The sequence below is a fragment of the Varroa destructor genome, unplaced genomic scaffold (genome assembly GCF_002443255.2).
Source record: "Varroa destructor unplaced genomic scaffold, Vdes_3.0 BEIS01000005.1, whole genome shotgun sequence".
In the NCBI taxonomy this organism is placed as follows: domain Eukaryota; kingdom Metazoa; phylum Arthropoda; class Arachnida; order Mesostigmata; family Varroidae; genus Varroa; species Varroa destructor.
In genome coordinates this window covers 5,715,543-5,737,573 of record NW_019211458.1, presented here as the reverse complement: position 1 = coordinate 5,737,573, position 22,031 = coordinate 5,715,543, and the positions used below count along the sequence as shown (strand labels likewise).

At 37.5% G+C, this 22,031-nt stretch overlaps 1 protein-coding gene across 5 annotated transcripts in view; it reads left to right on the top strand.

Moving 5' to 3' along the window:
* Elp2 (elongator complex protein 2) overlaps positions 1-21,394 on the top strand; it is a 30,712-nt gene extending 9,318 nt beyond the window's left edge. For 4 of the 5 annotated variants that reach the window (XM_022807892.2, XM_022807887.2, XM_022807888.2 and 1 more), the window contains 12 exons: positions 2,204-2,307; positions 4,455-4,615; positions 7,576-7,842; positions 8,770-8,889; positions 10,482-10,783; positions 11,723-11,960; positions 12,398-12,573; positions 13,933-14,084; positions 14,957-15,071; positions 15,614-15,766; positions 16,018-16,334; positions 18,051-18,779. In XM_022807892.2, coding sequence (XP_022663627.1) covers positions 4,501-4,615; positions 7,576-7,842; positions 8,770-8,889; positions 10,482-10,783; positions 11,723-11,960; positions 12,398-12,573; positions 13,933-14,084; positions 14,957-15,071; positions 15,614-15,766; positions 16,018-16,334; positions 18,051-18,327 — 2,232 coding nt within the window. In that variant the 5' untranslated portion in view covers positions 2,204-2,307; positions 4,455-4,500 and the 3' untranslated portion in view covers positions 18,328-18,779. Of the gene's footprint in view, positions 1-2,203; positions 2,308-4,454; positions 4,616-7,575; positions 7,843-8,769; positions 8,890-10,481; positions 10,784-11,722; positions 11,961-12,397; positions 12,574-13,932; positions 14,085-14,956; positions 15,072-15,613; positions 15,767-16,017; positions 16,335-18,050; positions 18,780-20,798 lie in introns of those variants that run through there. The other variant, XM_022807889.2, reaches the window with a different exon arrangement.
* Positions 21,395-22,031: the final 637 nt, after the last annotated feature.

Here is a 22,031-nt window from a genome sequence, read left to right as displayed (position 1 = left end):
GTATTCATTTGATAATTTTAAACAGTTATACTCATTGTAAGTTTCCTTTTTCAACACGTAAATGCTTCTATGAAATATACTGGGTTGCGCAACGCGCACCACATTGTATATGGTACGTCTTCGAAGCTGGGTATACCATGTTAACGATTACAGTGATGATATTTGCCGCTATATAGACAATAATGACATGATAAATATTCAAGTGAAAATTGTGTTGGGCAAAGTAAATGTTCATACAAGTTAATGGTGTTCACCGGCCGAGAATGGCGAGCAACCTTAGATATGTGATTAACTGTTTATCATAGTTTACAGAAATAATAAGTATTAGGGAACGACCATGGTCGAACGATACTATTATAGTCACTAATATATAGTCAGTAATACATCGTACTAAAGTTCGGAGTTACCCAGACAAATCATTTCAGCAACTAAAAATGGCTATGCACCAAGAAAAAAGAGCTATAAATCTATCAATCCTTCTGGCGTCAGGACCAGCTAAATTTTCTCGTGTTGGGTCACATGAAGGCACAGGCTTCACTTCTGATAGTGCATTTCCGTCAATTAATTTACGTTTCAACCTAGCAACGATACCTCCCCATAACTCTACATTGGTTTTCCGTGGCCTTTCACTTAGTCATATGGCACACGTAAGTAAATTGCTAGTTGGTACGGTTTATAGCTAAAACCAGGATGATATCTGGTCGCCTTCGAACCTCAAACTTGAGCTGTGAAAACATCCTTGGCAAACGCTTTTGCAGTAGCTTTTCTTGCTGTGGTCGTCGTCGGAAGAAAGTCATCTGATCGAATGCCTAACTGCGACACCGAACGTAAAACTCCAAACATAAAGATACTTCAATATTTTTAAATAACTAGATTTTGGATTTAGGTAATCTAGAAGTCCGGTCAGTATTTTTAAAGACTCCATATGTTCCTGTAAGTCATATCCATACCAACTGCGGTGGACTCTAACATTTCATCGAGCCACTTCTATCAATAAAATATGAAACCAGTGCTTTGTTTTTATGAACTCATGTACCGCTCATTATGACTACTACCAGAATAATACGTGGTTTTAGCAAGTCTTGCACACATTTCTGGACTTACAGAGAGCATGAATTTATATTTAGCCACAGCATGCAGCTGGAAAACGGTTCGTTGCGCTGCTATATAGAAGTATATGCTGTTTGAACTGAGGCCAGAGACATTCAGCATGACTTAGGCTAGATCATCTTTTATACAAGCGATAGTGCAGTATGCATATCCCGCAATGCTCTCTGAACTTGTGATCACAGTCCTGTAGAAACGCGAGATCGTGGATCTTCTTTGATTTTTTGCTCAAAATATTTTAACAAAACTGTACAGTCATGGTTGGATTTGTTCTCAAAAATTAGCGAGTATTTGTTGGGCCTGTCGATGCTAAATATAATTAATTCAATGACGCAAGTTGACAGATGTGCTCAGTGGTCCGTTCTTCGTAATCATTTGTGAAGTTGAGGCTCCAGTAGCATTCCTTTCCAAAATCGGTTGCTATATAGTAGCCCCGAAAAGGTTTGTTGATTAATAAAATTATAATAACTGTTGAAATATATGTATTATTGTTTACATTGTTACGTTTATTTTACGTTTTTTTGAAGTTTACAGTGATACGTTATTACTGCTGGTGTCACCTTACAGCACCTACAGTAGTGAAGCAGACATTAGCTTGGGGCTGATTTTTGAGGGCACGCTGCAGAAGGGCTGCGAATTTCACAAATACACGCTTGAAATTAAAAAATATAGGATAGCTCAGACGCAAAGTAAACTACCCGTATTTTGCATACAATCCTTAAGCATCCGACATTATTTTTTTGGCAATAGAGCAATAAACAATTTCGAAGTCCTTGTTCGCTGCGATAGTAAAATATCTGTTAATTAATAATTAATACAATATTCTGAGTTGAACTTTAAGGACGACTCATATGCGATGCGATAGAATGTCACGGTGAACGAAAATGTGTAAGCTGGCAAAAATATGTGACCCTCAAAAATATGGAGTCATATTTTGGGAATATGCATGATACATTAATATACGTGATAAATAAGGAGTATAATTACTACTATCACAAGTATATCTCCTGCTCTTAATCACTGAATTCCTCTAATTTCAGAAAAGTTTTCAATTTATGTAATATTCATCGTTGTTCATTGTACGAATATTCTTTAGTTTGCAGGTGGCCGAGGTTCAACGAAACGTGTCATTTCAGGACACACGGGAAAGATCACCTCCGTCAGCTGTTCTTCAGATAATTGTGTTCTTACATGTTCAAGGTAATAGATTTATGATTAGTCGTAGTAGTAAAGTAGGTAAACATTTATATCAACAAAGGATACACTCATGATACATCAATTAATTGTTTTGTATATACAATGAAGTATCATTGATAGTAGCAACAAATTTACCACAACCCAAATATATATGCTACACACAGTTATAATAAGGGCTTGTCTTGACAGCTTCTAAGCCAAGACTGAAGCAAATATTGTTTTATATTCTAGCTAAATATGCGCTATTTTGATTGATAATTTTCTGTCATTATTAACTGTTATTTTTCTGGTAACAATACAATGATAATACTGAAAACTGAAAAATTTTGATAAATGATTTTTGAATCCCTCATTGAAATTAAATTAAAACCGTTAAAAGGGTTCTGTAGAGAGCGAAACATGTGATAGTCTGATCGTGCAGGCTTCGGGCTATACGGCGATTCTCTATTTCATAATCACAAGAAGCGTCGTTTGTATCAAAATGTCCTGAACAAATCCCTCAGTTTGGGCAGTTTTTTCTTATTGCATATCTTCGCAATAAATAGTACATATTTTTTTCGTGTTCGTAGGTGTTAATTAAATTGTAAAATATTGCGAATACACTTATCTTCAAGGCGCTCTGTTTTTTTTTTGGATGTGAATAAAGGGCACTCCAACAACTTTAGCATGTCTACTACCGTAAAACTCAGCTATCAAACGACGCCAACGCGGCTTATGTTATTAGAGCTATGTAATATTAAAACCATTTAATTAAAAAATAGTGAGTACTTTTTTCAGCAGTTCTCCGATATATGACTATAGATACTTGCTCGTGTACAGTAATATTTCGTGATCGAAAATATAGAAGCATTTCCGTTATACACACACCTTTATCAACAAAGTCGTGTATATATAGAGTAATTGGAATGAATTTGTATTTTTTTTTAATAGCCACACGCTGCTTACGAGGGCATTCAAAACCTGTACTATTAAATCAGAGTTCATTCCAAAAAATATGCAAACAAACGTATAGCCATATCAGAAAGCGGGATTTGACTGAAGATCAGCGCGGGCACCTCTGCAATTACCAAAGATAAAATAGAGGGCGGTGTCGCAAGGAAATACGTGGACGTAGAAGTAAAATCCATTGCTAGTCAACGTCAAAAAGTGCGTGTCTGATAATCTTCATGTCCTGATAACATCTTTATCGAAAAAACGTAGTGACCGGATAACCATTCTATGCGGGTATGGCTATCAACTATTTAGTTGTTCTCGAAATGCGCATCAAATATTATAAAAATCAGATCTCTCTGACACCGCTAGCACCTTAAAATTCGTTTGATCTTGTTTGGTTCTTAATAGTCTTAAGAATTAAGCAGCAGAGGGTATTCGGTTGCCCTCTGACGAGCACTTTATCATCGATCCAACAAGTGATTGCAGAAATGATTGCCAATCTAGCATCCTTAATAGAGAATCGACAATATAGGCCTACTGTAGACAAAATTCCGGCCAATGTTCATGCGTAAGTTTAAGGTCCTGTAAAGAAGTGATGCCACCATACTTTTTCAGGAAACACGAATGAATTGCTAAAGAAGGTTATTTAAATATTCTGCAAACCGTTGTGCAATCGTTAACAGCTGAAACGTCGATATGAAGGCCATACACGTTTGAACAGGATGATGCATGATTCTGGTGCAGGACAGGCTGGATTAGTGCAGGACTAATTGATTCAAGATCTGAGTGTACTTTGGAATAGGCACAAATGGCTCCAAGTAGCTTAGACTTAAGCCCGCTGAATTACTACGTAAGAAGTGTTATTCAGCCAGAGTCCGACGAATCTCGACACGACAACGCTAACCCCCTTATTAAAAAAGCGTTCCTGAAATAAGGCCGCAATCAAAATGAACGGAGGTTTTATCATATACACATGAATATTATGACTGATACATCAGTACATGAAAGAACGAAGTATCCATTTTCTTCGGATGCAGTCGTAGAAACAAACTGCAAATAACACTCCGATTAAACCCTGGCCTCCCTCTGCATATATGAGGATAGATTCGAAATCTTGATCAGCGATATTTCGGCCGATTTGTTTGCCTACAATGTGCATAAATAAATTCATAATTTGGAAATTTTCGCATTATATTGTTTCAATTATTAACCTCTAGGGATGGATCGTGTAGACTGTGGAAACATGGGTCGTTAGTAGCCAAGATGAAAGCGGACTCGGCACTTATGTGTGGTGATGTCGCTTTCCGAAAGAATGGTTCACATTGGGTCGCGGCGGGCTCTACCGACGACACTGTACGTGTCTGGAACATTGGAACTGGTACGTGCTCTCAGTAATCCTTGTTTAGGGTATTTTTGTAACCCTTCAATAGTTCATTTAAGTTGGACCAATCCAAGGCCAGACATTATCAATGCAATGGCTTATGGCAGGTAACTGCATTGATTCTCAGATCTTCTTATAACGTTGTAGTAGTCATATTAATGATAATAGGTATAATTGCTTAATAATGAATATTTGCCAATGGAAATTAGATAGAAGTAGCTCTCCTTATTTTGAAAGGAAGACCTATCTCTGTAAGTTAACCCATTTCTTGATGTTCAAAGTTTGGGAAAGGTTTCCTTTGATGCTTACGTAGCATAGATTGCAACTGATGGATGATGCTTAAGATCAAACCTTGAAATTTTGTCGCTAGAGAAAGACTTAATAAATAAATAATAAAAGACTTAAAATCCTCTTTTCATCACTAAGTACCTTCCGATATGAAGGGTACAGAAGAATATGCACATTAATTTTAAACCAAAATAAGTTTTTCAGTGATTCGATGCAATTAATAATAGTTTTTGCAGGATCTTATTGTTGAAATGTACCAGTTGTGTCCAGTAAAATATAGAGCCTACTATTTTCATAGTTTTTAGGTTTATTGTATATATGTTAATTAACAAATAATCGGGCCTTCGGGAGTTTCCTACTAAAAAGTTTGTAGGATCTTTAAAAAATGGTGATCTATGAGAGCAATGTCTGACAGGTATAACGAATAGCAGAGAGCCTTCAACTGTAACTTTTGGATTTTTGTTGTATGGAGTCCATCATTGTCGTGGGGTAGGAATGGTTTACCTCAGTTCACAGGGCACGACTGCTTAATGCGGGGTTTTTCATCACCCTCTCCAATTATCGACAGTACACTTCAGTCGCGGTCGACAGTCCAGGACTTATAAAACCCGCTAAACAAACACTATAGTTGTATCCACGTTGTGATGTACCCGTCTGCAATAACTTTAGAAGACCCATCTTTGATCATGGGCACAGTTCGGTGCAAGAATCGGTCAGCAAAGGGAAGCAAGCTTCTCTATCTCTTCGTTTTTGACCGCCGCTCTTATTCTGCGGCACTCATCTAATAATTTTTCACGCTATTCATTTGATCGAAACAAGGAGATGTGACAAGCACCAAATGTCAGTGCTAACACCTGTGTACTTCAAGACGGGGACTTTAGCTCTCAACTTTTCGCTACCTACCTTCGCAGAGACGTTTTTTATATATTCACATTTAGGTTAAAAATTTCCCTTCTGGAATTTTGAGAGCAGTAGCACACGGTGTTCCTAGCAATAGAAGCTTTTCCGAATACAAAGTTTATACGGCAGATTGTTTCCACCGATGTAGTTTTACGATAGAATCCGTATTTATAAGCCATTCAAATATTTTCCGCAACTCACTACGATTCACGTGCTAAAAGCTCGGACGAGAATATCTGAATGAACGGTTTCAAAAAATATAAACGTAACTCGAATACAAAAAGAATGCCGCAGAATACCACACCATTATGAAATAGCATCTGTAGTATTTGTACAATCCCATCCCCGATGGGCTTTTTTTAGGATACGGGCTTTCCCTACAACACGCTTCTTCTAAACCCTAAGATATTTATTACGTTCTAGGACAAGAATGAGCCTCAATTCGCCCTCCAGAAAACACTGATCCAATTCGAAGCCTACAGACAACTAATATCCCTAAAGTTAAACATTTTTACCGCACTATTTTACATATTAGGGGTGGTGTGTATTGTGTTGCGGTTAAGCTGGTCCGAGGTAATGAGAAAGTGGATTTCGCTTGATATCGGGAAGAAGTAAGCTCACAATTACACTAAAGTTTCGGCGGAGTAGCTCTCGAACACTGGGATTGGTGCCTCATTCATTACTAAACATTCAAAATGACGACGCAGACAAGGATTTTGTTCTGTTATTTAAGCAATTTCTTTTCAATCGCATTCAACACGTCAAATATGCTTAAACAAATTAAATTAAGGAGTTAAAAAAGTTATAGGGAATCATAATCTCTTTTTCGTGAGTTGTGATATGTTGTTCCAGATAGATGTACGCCTAGGACAACGTTCAGGCGCGTCATGACTTTGGTCTTGCACTGCTTCGCTTTTTTGAGCTGATTGTGATCTATAATTACGATCTAAAAACCGAGCCGACGATTGATTTTTTTGTCCGGAAGTTCTAGTGACATAACTTCCGACAAGTAGCTATCAACTAATGACCAAACAAATCCTTTGATTCCGAACGTGTCTGCTATTTTTCAACGTTAACGGCATTTCAGTTCGGGGAGGGAGATTTCGGGGTCGGAATGTACAAATCAGCCGGTCAGATGAATGGATTCGAACGGGGATGCAATAGAAGCGTAGAAAGATAAAACTACATGTCGAGTTCGACAAGGTAACTTAATAGGTTGCATGTATATGTATAAAACAAAAATGAATGGTTCATGACTTCAAGGCTCATAGGTTAGAATGAGTGGATGATGTATATAAGTATAGCTCGGCCTGTTACCCGGAAAGTTGAGTAACAGAAGCCATTTGGCCCTGATATTGGTAATAATAATGACTGCTATTACAATCATGAAAATTATCTATCGCTCATCTCTAGAATTCCGTCTGTGCCGATCGAAACATTGTCCCGGTATACGGATGTTTCAAATGAATTAAAGATGAATGCACGGATCCGAAGAGAACGGACCGTAACAGCAGCTTTGGCGTGCGTTTTTTAGACAGAGCTATCGTTATCGCACCCTCGTAGCATTCATACTCATATTGGCGTTTCTATTAAAAAAACATAGTATAGAAAGTAAGCCAAACAAAGTAAAGTACGTTTTGCTCTGACTTTATGTATTAACTTAATATCTCACATTAAATCTGTTGTAATTAGTGATGTGAAGTTATGCTTCTTATGTTGGCTAAATTTTTCTATAATTACATAGTGTGTTTATTTTTAATTATTATCAGGATCACTTCCTCGTCAGATATGCAGTGTACGACGTGGTCGGGACACCCCCCTTTGTGTTCGCCTTCATGCCGGTCCAGTTCGTGATACTCTTTTACTTTTCGTAGCATGGACGTCTTGTGAGTTGCAAGTCCTTGAACTAGTGGAAGCAAGTGGAGATCAAAGCGAATATTTCAGTGAGGTGTGTGTCCTTACTGGGCACGAGGACTGGATACGGGGCATTGATGTGCGTCCAGTTATCCGAGAGCGGCACACACAGAGTACTATTGGTAAGTGTAACCACAAGTCGATTTCTAGTTTTCTGTCACGATGGTACAGTATGTTGTCTTTTACACTTGCAGCCATGAGACGCGGAGTTCTGTTTTCAGTTGAATGCCAGTACTTTTTAAAATTCATTTGAGTTTTTGTTAATATCTAAGGGTGCAATTGTGGATGACCAACGTGGTTATGATTATACTTTCAAGCCTTTATGTACCCTAAATAGGTTCTCACTGTACTACAGGCAGCGTTTCTTGTTGTTAGGATAATACAGAATCTAAGCTTTTCAAGAAAAATTATTACAGCCATTTTTTGTTGCTGCTATAGTTGTTTAGAATTATATTGATGGTTGCAAAGTTATGCTTCGCACCAAAAAACGTTGTTGTTAATGAGCCGAGTTAGGCACTGGAACATGGCTTAGCAATGCAAAATTTAAAATGATTATATTTTTATAAATTTATTCTTAAAAACGAAACGTTCAAGTAGCATTACACAAGATAAGCATATGCAAATATTTTTATATTTGCTTTAAATATTATTGGTACTGATCTTACCACCGTACATTTTTTTAATCAGTCTGACCCGACCGTATGCCTTGTATGGTGCTGTTGAATATTTTCGAAAATTTATCCTCGGAGATAGCTTAGACGGAAAAATATAAGCGATATCCAATAAAAAAAAGCTACATAAATAGGTCATATCTCGCTCCTAGGTCTACTGATTACGCTACTGATTAAGAATACCATACTTGAATAATGATTCGAAATGTGCTTTATTTGAAGACAATGTATTTCAGATAAAGGGCAACAGGTCTTCTAAATAACCATTAATTTAGGTCTCTATCATTGAAAGCCCTCAACAAAGAATATCATCATCTGCATTTTCCTGCAAGTATCTTATCCGCCCGCAATTTAACGTAAAAAAACAACGCATTTCAGACGAACTTCTCGTAGCTTCGTGCGGGCAAGACTCGCTTATTCGAGTATGGAGACTTGGGCCTTTCCGAGATCTTGAAGACGAAGAAACGACCGTGCCAAGGGCTGAATTCAAAACTAATGGTGAGGACGCATAAAGTGACTTTGTTAATAGCTCAGTTAACTTCCAAAGTTTGACAAATTTCAAGAAATTACCAAGCTTTAATGTGTCGAAGCATTCTCAGCTTATTGTTAATAATCCGATACGGTGATATGCATTAATGTAATAGTAATACCCGAACCATACAAGAGCCTGCTATTCGTGTGATATAAAGCATATAAAACTTTTAACTAAAGTATGTAAGTATGAAATAAATAAAACTCAAACTGTCTCTGAGAAAGGAACAGCTTTCTCTAGCGACACGGTAGTAACTGCTCTACGTAATAATACTATTAATAACGGCTATTTAAGCAAGTTGGCTAGAATGTCCAATCTCATTCTTTATAATGGTTCTCAAAGTTGAAATCCAACCGGTGACCATTGTTGATCGGTAAACCCCACTGATGAGAATTAAATAACCGAATACACTTATTTAATGGGTAGCGATTCTCGATTTTCCGTATCTCATCGGACTCACAAGGGTTACTCTACTTGCTTGTCAAGCACACTTCAACGGCATTTTCGTAAATTTCCATCGTTTCGAACAATTTTTCCGGAATCTCGAGGCAGCAATACTTGATCTTCGAGTAGCTTGTTGTCTACATGATAATCCATTTTCAAATATATTAACCTACAAGCAGAACATAATTTGCCTCGCCAAACACCTTGAAAACAATTTAGATACAGTTAAAGTTCCTTAACTCTGTCTCTCCCCATTTTTTCTCAGCTTTTTTTTTTTTTAATATATAGAGTCCAGTCATAGATCAGTCTTAGTGAGTTGCACTATTGTATTGTAAATTTGTTAAACTTTGGTGATACACGTCAAGTTTGCCCTTTAATGAAAAAAAAAAAACTAAATAAGTGGTTCTTCAAATATAATAGAAACTACACATATATTTACGACGCAGCAATAGTTGCCCATGCTGCACTTTAAACGTCTTTTACTTCTGTTATAGTAAACTATCAAAAGAGCTCAGGAACAGCTCCATACTCACAAATATATATGATACATAAGGCTTCTACTCTGACCGGTGCAAAATTTCCATAAAGCAATGAGAAACTAAGTTCAGCTGTTAAACTATATCTAGTAGGTATTTGCCTAATCTCTTAATAATAAACCTTATCTGTCAAATTGGTAAAGGAGAGCATTTGGTAAAATGTGGTAAAGTTTTAAAACACTTACACACATGAAAAGAGGTTTCTAACAAGTGAGAGGTTTCTAAATCCTCAAAGACAATATTATTGTTCTCTTTTTTTTTAAACTCTTTTTTTTTTCACTTTACCTAAAAGATGCTTATTTGTATATTGACGAACGAATTTCGTGCCTTAAAGGTTAAGACAAGATACTTTTAAAAATCTTTCTTATATCTTTTTGAGCAGAGAGCTATGATCTTCTATTAAATTCTTACGCTTACCTCTAATACTTACCATTTGTTTACACTTGTGTACTTTTATCGGCTAAAAAAAGGGGTTCCCTTTATTATATAACTAGATTAATAATAATACTCATCCAGAACTCACATCGCTTATTCTGCGCAGGCGAACGGTAGTTATACGTTTTGCTTTGTTTTTGTAGGTGTGCGTCTGCAAGCGGAATTAGAAACTGTCCTTGAAGGTCACAGTGGTTGGGTATACTCTGTACGTTGGGGACCTGGCCAAGACCTGCGTCTTCTATCTGCGTCCATTGACAAATCTTTGATAGTGTGGTCTCCGGCTGAAGCAGAAAACTGTGACGTTTGGATAGAACGCTTGCGAGTTGGTGGAGTAGGTGGAAATAACCTAGGATTTATAGGCGCCGTTTGGGACCACACCGGAGACAGAATCCTTGGGCATGGGTTCCATGGAAGCCTGCATTTGTGGCACAAAATTGGGGATCGTGTAAGTAAATTATGTTTCACGCATGTGTTTAATATTATAAGGCTGGAGTAATTATATTTAATCGATCGGAGGTATTTCATCATTTATCATTGATAAATTTCAGCGTTGTCCTACAGTGGTTACGGTTTTACTTGTTTGTCCTATTTCGGTGCCTTCATTGATTTAGATCAGAGCTAAGCAGCAGTCAATAGAATATTTCGACCTAAAAATCTAATGCCATTAATGAGCTTACCATGTCTCACGCACGTACTGTTTACAAATCTGGTCTGAAAAAAATTGGTGCGCTGCTTCTCTGAACTGTTCTCAACTCAATGTAACTAAAGCGACGCTCTAAGGAAGCAAAGCCGATATTTCTTTATAAAGACAATAAGTTCTTCTAAACTTGTAATCGGATTTTGATGGAGTTTATTTAGAATATTACCGAGTGAAAATACTTTTGTGGGTGCCAGAAAACATTAATTGCGATAAAAAAGATGTTTCGGGAAAATGAAATCTAACGACGGTTACAAGTTGCAACGTAATAACCATGCTGAATCATATGCTGGATAGCCTCATGATTTTTAGCAGATCTTGCGCTCTTTAACCGGAAACTTGTGGGATCAAATCAATTATTAGATTATTTCGCGTCTTTTTATCTTATTTATACGTTGACTTTGTTCTATAGTAATGATTTTGTGCGTGATAAAATCATGGGGACTGAAAACCCATACCTGGAGCACTGCCTTTTTCGCTGCCTTCGTGATGCAGCTAAGGCGACAAGTGTTGTGTGCGATATGAAACGTGAACGCGTAATATTTGATGCCATGTTCCAGGGCTGATTTTAGTGCTTCAGCTTGCTAGCAATAAGCTGCGCTACGAACCTACCTAAAACAGAGACTGTTTATAGACTGCATTCTACTGGCTTGATCAACTTAAACCTGACATCTAACTTCCTCACAGGACCAGTGGAAACCATGCGTTGTCCCGGGTGGACATTTTCGAGCAGTAACAGGGCTCACGTGGTCTCCTGGCGGTTCATATCTGCTGTCCTGCTCAACTGATCAGACGACAAGGGTACATGGAAAGTGGCGCAAGCCTGAGGACAAGACGACAGTGTGGCGCGAATTGGCTAGACCTCAAGTACACGGCCATGATCTGTTTTGTATCGCGGCGCTCTCAGAAACTGCTTTTGTGTCCGGTCGGTTACACAGTAGTTTGTTTTGTGACAATCAAAACGAGGTCTCCATATTTTTCTGTATTTCCTGTAACTAGCCATCCGCCTTTTTACATTGCGGATGGGAAAATTCATTAAAGATATTTACGACACATGTACAAATTTATTAATACGAAGATTTGCATGTGGCTTTGTGTCTCCCGACCTATACAGTTTTTTTTTTAAATTCTGTGAGATTAACCTGCTGAAGTGGTGAATCGTCAAACCACTACAAATGTATTGATCAATTACCAACAACTTATCGCCTTCTAGTTTAACGTAGGGCCTAGCAACGCTAGAAAAAGATACAAAGCTTCAATATATACACTGCCTTGTAAGACTACTGATTTTTAACTGAATCATTTGTATTATAGGCTACGTAGTGTGAATGAAACTGATTTTGTGCATAAAACGGGTTTCAGGAGCGGAAGAGAAAGTGCTACGATCTTTCAACGCAACCCGAAATTTTGTTGCCAATATTAACAGAATCTCTGGTGAGACTTTGGTAAATGATGTTGACGTAAAGCTGCTGCCGGAAGGAGCGTCTGTTGCTGCTCTTGGTCTTTCGAACAAAGCCCTTTACGAATCGGATATTAAGGTATGATTAGTGAGTTAAAATGGTGGTTGAAGGCAAACAGTTTTTGCCGATTTTAAGTATCTAATTGGCATTTTCTGTTAAAAATATTCTGATACCACAACTTATTTAGGAAAAAACTAATATAAATGATACGCTTTTTTCCCCATTTTATATTCATATTATAATGTTCTTGGAAAAATCTTGCCGGTTTTCTTAATTTCTTTCACTGAATTGCCAAGTACCATGTACCATTGTAAAACTTTTTCTTACTCTAAAAGCATGTCCTTATAATGTATTCTCGAGTTGTCAGATTAAGAGGACATAATATGAATTTAGAAATAAAACTACTTCGCCGTTTCCTAAAATGATACACATACTTAAAGCAATTGAAAGCTTAATGTAACGAAAAACAAGTGGCAAATTAAAACTATAGGGTAGGAAGTTATAAAAATGTATAAGAAAACCAATAAAAGTTAATCTTGGAAAAACTAACAAAATTTATTGGAAGAACAGAAAAAAACTTGTGCAAGAAATAATGAACAAAATACAAATATTTAGAAAATCATGAAACAAACAAAAGTAACGAATCTAAATGATATTCGTTACCTTTTACTGCATGTTTCGGTTTTCCTCAAACGGCTTTTTGTTGCGCACTGCGTTATTTTTGTGCAAAATTACATGTAACTATAAGTTTGTTGTTTTAGCAGGAATGTTCTGTATAGCAAACGTCAAGTTTTCATAAGCTACAGATCTACGTACATATGTCTACGCAAAAACTCCAATAAAAATGATAATATTGCAAAGTTGATCTCTCATGCAGCTAGAATCAAGAGTATAATTTTAAAAAGGTATTTTTTCTTAATTATTATCACTACTCTACAGTTTCCCGACTTAGGTCGATGGAACTGATTAACTGCCGTCAGTCAGAATTGACCGTAAGCGAGCACGTTATTATTTGATGATTGATTTTGACCTGGTTTTTTGATAAACTCAAACTTGGGAGGCATACTTGGTTGTTTCGAAGAGATTTTTCCGAAACTTCTAGTGGTAAACAATTGTCTAGAATACAGTGCTCAACAGTGCGTTTTGCGGTATGATATTTTATTGACTGCCGATAAATCAATCTTGACAAAGTTGTATCACTATGCTATCTCGACTATTCTGACCTTCTTGATTGAACAAACAATAAAGGTTTCTCTATCTAATTTTTTTTATCAATCTGGATGCATCTCCCATGAAGCAAAGTGCGAGGACGTAGGTGCAAAAATTATCTAGTGTTTTATGCTGCTTAGTGTTCTAAGAAAAGCTTCATTGTTAAATCCAATATTAAATGCTTCGCGAAAATAATATTAAGCATAGTTATGTATATGGCCAAAACAGTTTCAGGTCACTAACGAGGGCCAAAATGATGATCTTAAATACAATCAAGAGGATTTTTATTTCCGAACAATAGAGTTAACCGCACCGCCGCACGAAGAAGATCTCGCCCAAAACACACTATGGCATGAGGTTCGCAAACTCTATGGACATGGGTAAGCCATTACTCGATTCTTAAGCAATATTAAAATGAACAACAACAAATGATTCTACAATGCTATGCATTTGTGCCAGCTCTTTGTTGTGTTATAGACTGTCTGCGACCATTAATACGATAAAATACGGCATCCAAGGCAATCAAAGTTTGGTCACATCCCATCACTCTAAAAAGACCCTATCTGTTCTATTTTTGAAACGTTAGGATTTACAAACATTAAAACGGCGATAAATCTACGTAGAGTCCAGTGCCGTTTAGGGCTGCTGTTGCGTATGTATGTTCAAGATGATGACTAGTTGGTTTAACAAACCAATTCCTGTGAACTTGATTCTACTAAGTACTCGCTTGTGTTAAATTTGATTACTAATTTTTATTAGTATGTTCAGTAAAATAATTCAGAAGGCTGTTTTGAGACTGATTCCGTATCCTTTTGCGCCCGGAACACTTGAGCGATGAACTAAAATAATGTTGCCTTTCAAAATAGTCAACAATGTTTCACAGACTCTCAGTTTTTGTTGCTTACCTTAATGTACCAGCGTAGCGTACCAGTTTAGATATATGCACAACAGGCCTACTATACCTTTGAACATTGTTTTTTGCATTGAAATCGAAGAAGAAAATTGCAGTGTGGATGGAGAAATTTTATTGACCAGAATTAACATTTCCCAATCAGAAACTTGTTACAACGGAAGACCAAAAAGGTAATCAAAGCCAGCTTTAAATATTTTGGTATGCACTCGTTCCGCTATACGCTTGTTTTTAGGCGTAAACGGATTGTTTTGTCATTTACTAACATTATTAGATGCATTATAAGAAGTAGCAAAAAAAGTTAGCCACAAGTTGCCCAGATTTTTTTGTACGGTCACACAGGTACGAAGTCTTTACATGTGCAGCATCGGCGGACGGGTTGCTTGTGGCTTCGTCGTGTAAAGCTCAGTCGGTCAAACATGCTGCTGTGCTACTCTGGGATACTAGATCATGGAAGGTTGGTTTTTCCGCATCGATTCTTGTTCGATGTTATCGACACTAAGGGTCATTAGAATAACTCGGCATACTCTACCGATGTCGGATTACTAAGGTCTCCTCTTTGCGACGGGTGTAGCTTTCATGAAATGCACAATTTCTCATCGTACTATGGTTGTTTGTGAAGAATTGATAAAAATTCTGTTCAAGTTTCGCCTGATAAACTTTCTAGGCATTTCGAGTGATTTATACGAATTTACTTCACCCGAAAATTATCTGAGTAAACTAGATTTTCAACTGATATCAATCGTAGAACATTGTTTGACTTTGGCATTGTCTATTACTCTAATTAGCGGGTATCCCCTAAAGTATGCCACTTGAATCTTTAACAATTTGGAACAACATGCCATCAAGACCCGGTCAAGTTTATGCTATGGTCAAGATAATTAGCTATGCTAACATTGATTTTTATAAAATAATGCTTGTATGCGATGCTTAGGTATGTAACGCCAGTCAGTTCTATAGTAACCTTTATAGTCATTTTCACAAACAAATTCATTTTAGGTGATTCAGCGTTTAGAACACCACCAGCTTACTGTTACTTGCGTGGCGTTTAGTGATGATGGCCAACGAATACTAACGGTTTCTCGGGATCGCACTTGGGTTTTATGGGAAAAACCTTTTCAGGGAACCGATCGTGAGATTAACTATGTTAAGGTAACATCGACGTAACTACGTATGACACCTGAAAAGGTGTCTCATTAGTTGGATAGCTAATATTATTTGATCTTAACCGGAACAGTACTTAGCACTCCTTGATTCAACTCCATTATATTGTGACTCAGTATAAAACCCTTATATATCGTCAGCTCAGCCTGGAATTAGAATAATACAGGAGTATTTTAGAACACTGCCAAGCTTGCATACCCCCCCCCGCCCCCCAATGAAAATATACTGTTTTTTTTCAGGTTGCCTATGTGGATAAAAGCTGCAATATTCACCAACGTGTTATTTGGGCATGCGCTTTTGCTCCCAAAGAGTTCAGTTGTACTGAAAACGGCAAGGGGGGTCTATTTGGAACCTGCTCAAGAGATAAAAAAGTGGTTATTTGGAAACGCGATCGGGAATCGGGTGACTATGCTCAAAAGGACAAAGGAGACATTAAGGACTGCTTAGCCGACCTTACAGGAGGTTGGCGGCCTTGCCTCATTTTCTGCGCTGAGGACTCTGCCCGATCTCTTGCCTTCTCCTCAGCCGCGATTACAAGCAACGGCATCAAAAGATCGTAAGTGTTGATCTATACTTAGTCAATGAATAACTCAGCAACAACTATAAATTATCTGAAACCTAAATGAGCTAAGCCAAATTGAGATTTTAGTATTTAAGCGATTTAGCGATTAATAGTTGAACTACTTATTTTCAGCTAATCTATACGAGGTATTAAGGTATTTTAGCTGAATTAAATAAAAATGAGACTATATTTACACAAAAGCAATAAATATATATCACAGTTGTAACATTATACCATACAACACTCATAGGGAATTAGTTTATCCGTAGCTATACACCAAGAAGAACTAAAAAAATCGTGCTCGTCTGGTCATTTTCTTTGTATAGTTACTATCGATAAGTTCAAGAAGGCTCATAATAGTTTTGGTAACGACAGGTAATCTACTGCTCAAAATATTGAGTATGAAATGAAAAGTAATAAGCGTGGTTTTTGGCCATTGACTCATAGCACAACAATCAGAGCTATTCAAGTTTGGTCTTTGCCCTTTCTGAATAATATATATACCTTCGTCAACAATGCTCCCCGCAGAGGAACAGTAGTTACTAGTAAGTAAAACAAGCAATTTGTACGGACGTGTAAGATAAAGCGTGCAAGAACCGTATTGACGACTTTAATCGTCGATTTGACTAGACATTTTTTCTGCGAAAGTACATATTTTGCTACAGTCCATATGAATGAACAAGTGCCTATGTCTATTTTATTTCGAAATAATAAATTGATAATGGCGAGATCCGACGGATAGCAAAACATTTAGGTGGAGGCCGGCAGACCTTAGTTATTTCGCACTTTAAAGCCTTCTTGGTGTCTTCAGAAATTCCCAATGCCGACCGGCATCGGGTACGTGAGACAACATAATTGCTACCGGACATGAAACCGGTGACGGTTATGCTCAATACAGCGCTAACCACTCTGGCCTTCTTAGCTACCAAAGTTGCTTCTAGTGCGCGCGTTAATCAATGACAGCAGTCGAAATCGAGCTAACTCAAACGAGAAGTGTTAGCCGGCACGATAGTCGGGGGGCATATTGGGACGGCAAACATAGACGATAAATGCATGGGTAAGACACTCGTAGCCAAGCCAAACATGTACCTGTTTTTTGCATTGCGCGGGCTGCAATCCACTATACAGAGGTGACGGTGGCGCTAATGAAACCTGAGTCAAATTAGCGCTTGCTTTCTCCACATGGAGGTCCTACTCGCAGTGCGGTACATATTTATCGTTTTGTGGGTTCGATTCGAGAACCTTATTCAAAGAAGTCTCCAAATTTCATCAAGGAAGCTTAGTTCCCGTTGTTAAAGAAATGTTGTTGGCGATTCTCTTTGGATACGGATAATATTGTGCTCTTTGCTGTATCATCAATATCAATTAGAGCGAACAATCCTTATAAAAAGCAATGTACTATCGTTTACTAGCGCTTGGAAAGGTCGGCTCGTATGTATTATTATACTTAAATAATATGTATGCTTGTAATGAGGAGGTGATATCTAATGCTTCTGTTGAGTTCAGGTATTCTTTTTCTTTGTTTAGCTATAATTCAAATGAAACGTTTGGCACATCTTCGAGCTGCCCATGTATATAGCCCATCTACACAGTGTAGATGAAAACAGACTAATTAATTAATAACAAATGACATTATTAGGGAAACATTGTCTGTTAAAAACCATGTTAAAAAATATAGTAAAAACCAGTTATGCTTTTTTGTGATTTCAGACTGTTTCTGGCTATTGGTCTAGATAATGGGTTTATTGAGCTGAGACAACTCGTATTTAACACGATATCCGGCGACCTTGAGATTGTGCGTACCCTTCACTTAGCCGCTCACGACCTTACAGTAAATCAACTATGTTTTCAGCCAAAAGTTTACTCTGCTACACAGGAGGCCGCCAGTATTCAGGCAGATGAGCAAGACAGTCTGGTCGAGTTGCTGGCCTCGTGCTCTGACGATCACACAGTTAAGCTTCATCGGGTATTTGCAATAAAGGATTAAACAAATATGCGTTGATGATTTCCAATTATTAAGACGAATAAGCGTGGCTGTGCGGCTATCTTCGCAAAACTTCAATAATTCAGACGCATTTAGCACACTGGAAATTATGATGTCGTAGACAGGCATGTACCGACTAGGAAATCTATTTTGTGATGGATAACTCAAATCTCACCTCTCAGGTTATTATTGCCTAGTTGTGATCCTTCTAAAGTTATTGTTAGAACCGTGACCGCCTTTTTAATTCTCAAAAACTGCTAATTTGATATATAGAAGTCATTGCTCCAGAATTACAAAAAGAGCTTCTGACAATACGCAGTGGATAAAAAACAACTGTATTCAAAGCTCGATTTCGTGGTTACTGCAAGTTGTACTAGACGTAATGTAGGCGGTAGTCATATTAGGTAAGTATCATTATTCAGAGTTGCTATAATAAACTTATAATCCAGTTTCAATATTGTTTTTTAAAAGCAGGCGGACGATCAAGCATATATTGAAGCCTGAAGGGAACAATAATTGAATTTATTGTTATTATATTGAATTTTTATGCATGTGAGGGATCTTTTAAAGCATGTTCAAGCAACGTCTTCATTATGCTTCCATCGCTATATATAAGCTTACCAATATAACTTGACTTCACTTACAACTCTGCATATATCTTCCCGAAGCCTAGCAAAATTAAAAGAAGCGTAACGCATTTGACGCGCCTGTTTGCGACAATAGTGCAAAATCTGTGAAACCAATTAATTTCCGCTAGCAGTAATAATAACATTAATAATGTCAATCATTTCCGCCGAAACGAAGGAGTGCCCTTCATGCAGCAGCGTTCAGGACTGGTTTCTTATATTAAAAGAATAAATGCCATGTATTCACGTATATAGCGTCTGAGAGCGCATAGGGCTTTGCCTCTTCTGCAGAATTTACAGATTTAGTTATTAAGATAATATGTACTTAGCCGATACGACGTCGTCCTTGTTAAAGACGTTTTGAACCCTGTCTGAAGTAGCGCATAGCTAAACATCATTACTAGCCACTTCTGGCGGTTCAAATACTTTTGACTCAGTTGAGCATACCGTTCTACCTCACACAGCCCCATTACTCTGGTTTAGTAAAAGAGCTATTTTTGGATTTTAACAATCCCTTCCGCTAGCAAAGAGGCATATTACTACGTGACACTATCAATAATGCTATAGATCGTGTCAAACGTGATCACCTTACGTTTAATTGGAACACTTTTAAACAATAATGTGTTGACCCCCGTTCGGGCAGAAGCTGCAGAAGAACGTAGCGAGGGGCTCTAAACATTTCCAAACAAACGACATTTTTTCTGGGCTTTCACATGTTCCTGAATTCCTTGCTTTGAAAATTTTTTTTTTCCAATGTTTTCATTCACCAACAAAGCCATTTTGATTTTGCTCCTAATAGCCTTCCTCATTAACAGTAGCACATATGACTCTAGCTATTGACGAGTGCTCTAGAAAACACAACTTATCCTGTAATCGAGTTATATCTCTGTTTTATCACAATGTTATAGAAACGATAACATTACGTTCTGCCGATTTCCTTTAGAACGGTGCAATATCTGAGAATTTTAGGGTCTAATGTAGATAATTGTAAACCAGTGGCCAAACAGTACGCTACATGTATCATTTCCGAGAGGCTTATAGCCTTTTTGCTTATTACATCTTTGGCTTCTTGTGTTCTCAAGGACTACTGAGTACTGATCAACATAACTTTGTTAAAAGGAAGTTAACTATTATATACAACTGGTATGGTCTCTGATTGAGCTATTCATATGAACGCTACTCACTGTGTGTAGTTCGAGTTGTCCGTGGCAAAACAGGCTCGCTCTATCGTCCAGTGATGACACAATTAGATAAGCAGCGCCAGTAATAGGTGGCTCTCGCAGCGGATCAGTATTTAAGAACGCAAATTGGCGACTGGCAACTCGAGTTCTGATTGTCAGAAGGCGAAGTACTCGAACGAGTTTTGAGCACAGTTTTATTTGACTATTTAAGACTTCTGACCAAGAAATTACTTGATTCTTATTCGAAGTGAACCATCTACAAATTCACTTACAGTGCGAGACATTCGTGTAAGTACTTCTGGTCTGTGCTAGACGATCAATGATAGCTTCTGAGCTTCTAATACAAGTATAGCAGTTATTCTTTAGGTATTCCATAACGTGGTAGTTTTTCAAGGGTTTATCCTATTCTGTGTTTTGAATTTATATGATGTGTTAGGGCAATTCATAATTCAATAAGTGTAACTTTAGGCAGACTTTTCAGCCTTTCAGAAGGGTAACTAGAGTAGCAAGCAGTAAACTATCTCTCTAAGTGATGTAAAGAAAACAGCAAGCTTATAAGCATTCCTAAACGATGCTATGTATGATTTGTCTCGAAAGCTCTTACGAGTACTTTTTTTCTTACTTAACTAGAAATTGTAACAACGGAACTTGACTACGTTTTTTTCAGGTAATTCAAGTTGTTCAGTCAGTCGTGCTAATCTGTAATACGTTTGATCGTTGTCTTGGGGTGAAGACATCGGAATTTTGCGTAACACTTTGTAGAGGTTCAATTGTCCTCAAATGTATTATTTGTTAAATTATGCGAGTATGATGAGAAAACCCGTTAAAAAAATATAGCCCCCGCGATGCCCCCAGCGGGTGCGAAGTCGGATGTGCAGTGATAAGTCTAATTTCCTCTCCAAATCTCTATGAGGTCCATATTAAACTATGCAACAAATCCCCAAATCAGGTAAATGCTTTGGCATTTTCATTAGTAAATTTGGCCGACACAATAATCTTGTAAATTTTTAGTACTATCTGCAGAAAATAACACATCTTCTTTTCGCGTGTATTTAAGCATTTAAATTATTAAATATTTAAATAATCTATCTTGTTATTGGGCGTACTTATGTTGTGTCACAGCAAGTCAATTGTAGCAACTTAAATATATGCTGTACTAATCGACATGGGCAGCGGTAATTGAACAATAGTTGTACACTATTTAGTAAGATTCTACCCTTTATCAGACATGCATTTAAATAAAGGGAAACTGGATGATAAAAATACCGATTTTCCTTAATATCTCAGTTTGGTGAAAGTATGAAAATATGATCCCAGTTGACGGTACACGGTGTGGTTATATGCTAGCGTCGGAAGACCGCGCCAGACCGCTAAAATTTTGGGCAAAATAAGAAATCACGATAGATTTACTGATAACTTCAAACTCTACATTCAACGGATATAGGTTCACGCAATTCTAATGGCTCGTACAAATTAGAAAGGCCGGCTCTGCAGCCAAAGCAAATGATAGGAAAAAATACCTTTTATAGATACCATGGTATATATGGTGCTACAAATATAAGTAGATTGAAATATATACTTGTTCGCGGCACGCGGTATCATGACATGCAGCTTTGTTCTGCATCAATAGAATGGCGACTTGGCTTAGTTCCATTGTTGTTATTGCATTCTCTCTTTTCTCCGATCATAAGCCCATGCGTTTACTCTGGCTTACTAACAGACTCGTCTGTTTCAGTTTGTGCAGACCATTTCTTAACGGCTGCAACAAAAAGCACATGATGCGTTTCAGATCCAAGTTTGACTTGCAAACAATTGTGCCCAGCCACATACGGTATGGTCTAATTAATGCTTTGTAAGAAAAAGTCATAATTTCTTAAACCTTTATTTTATCTCGGAAGCA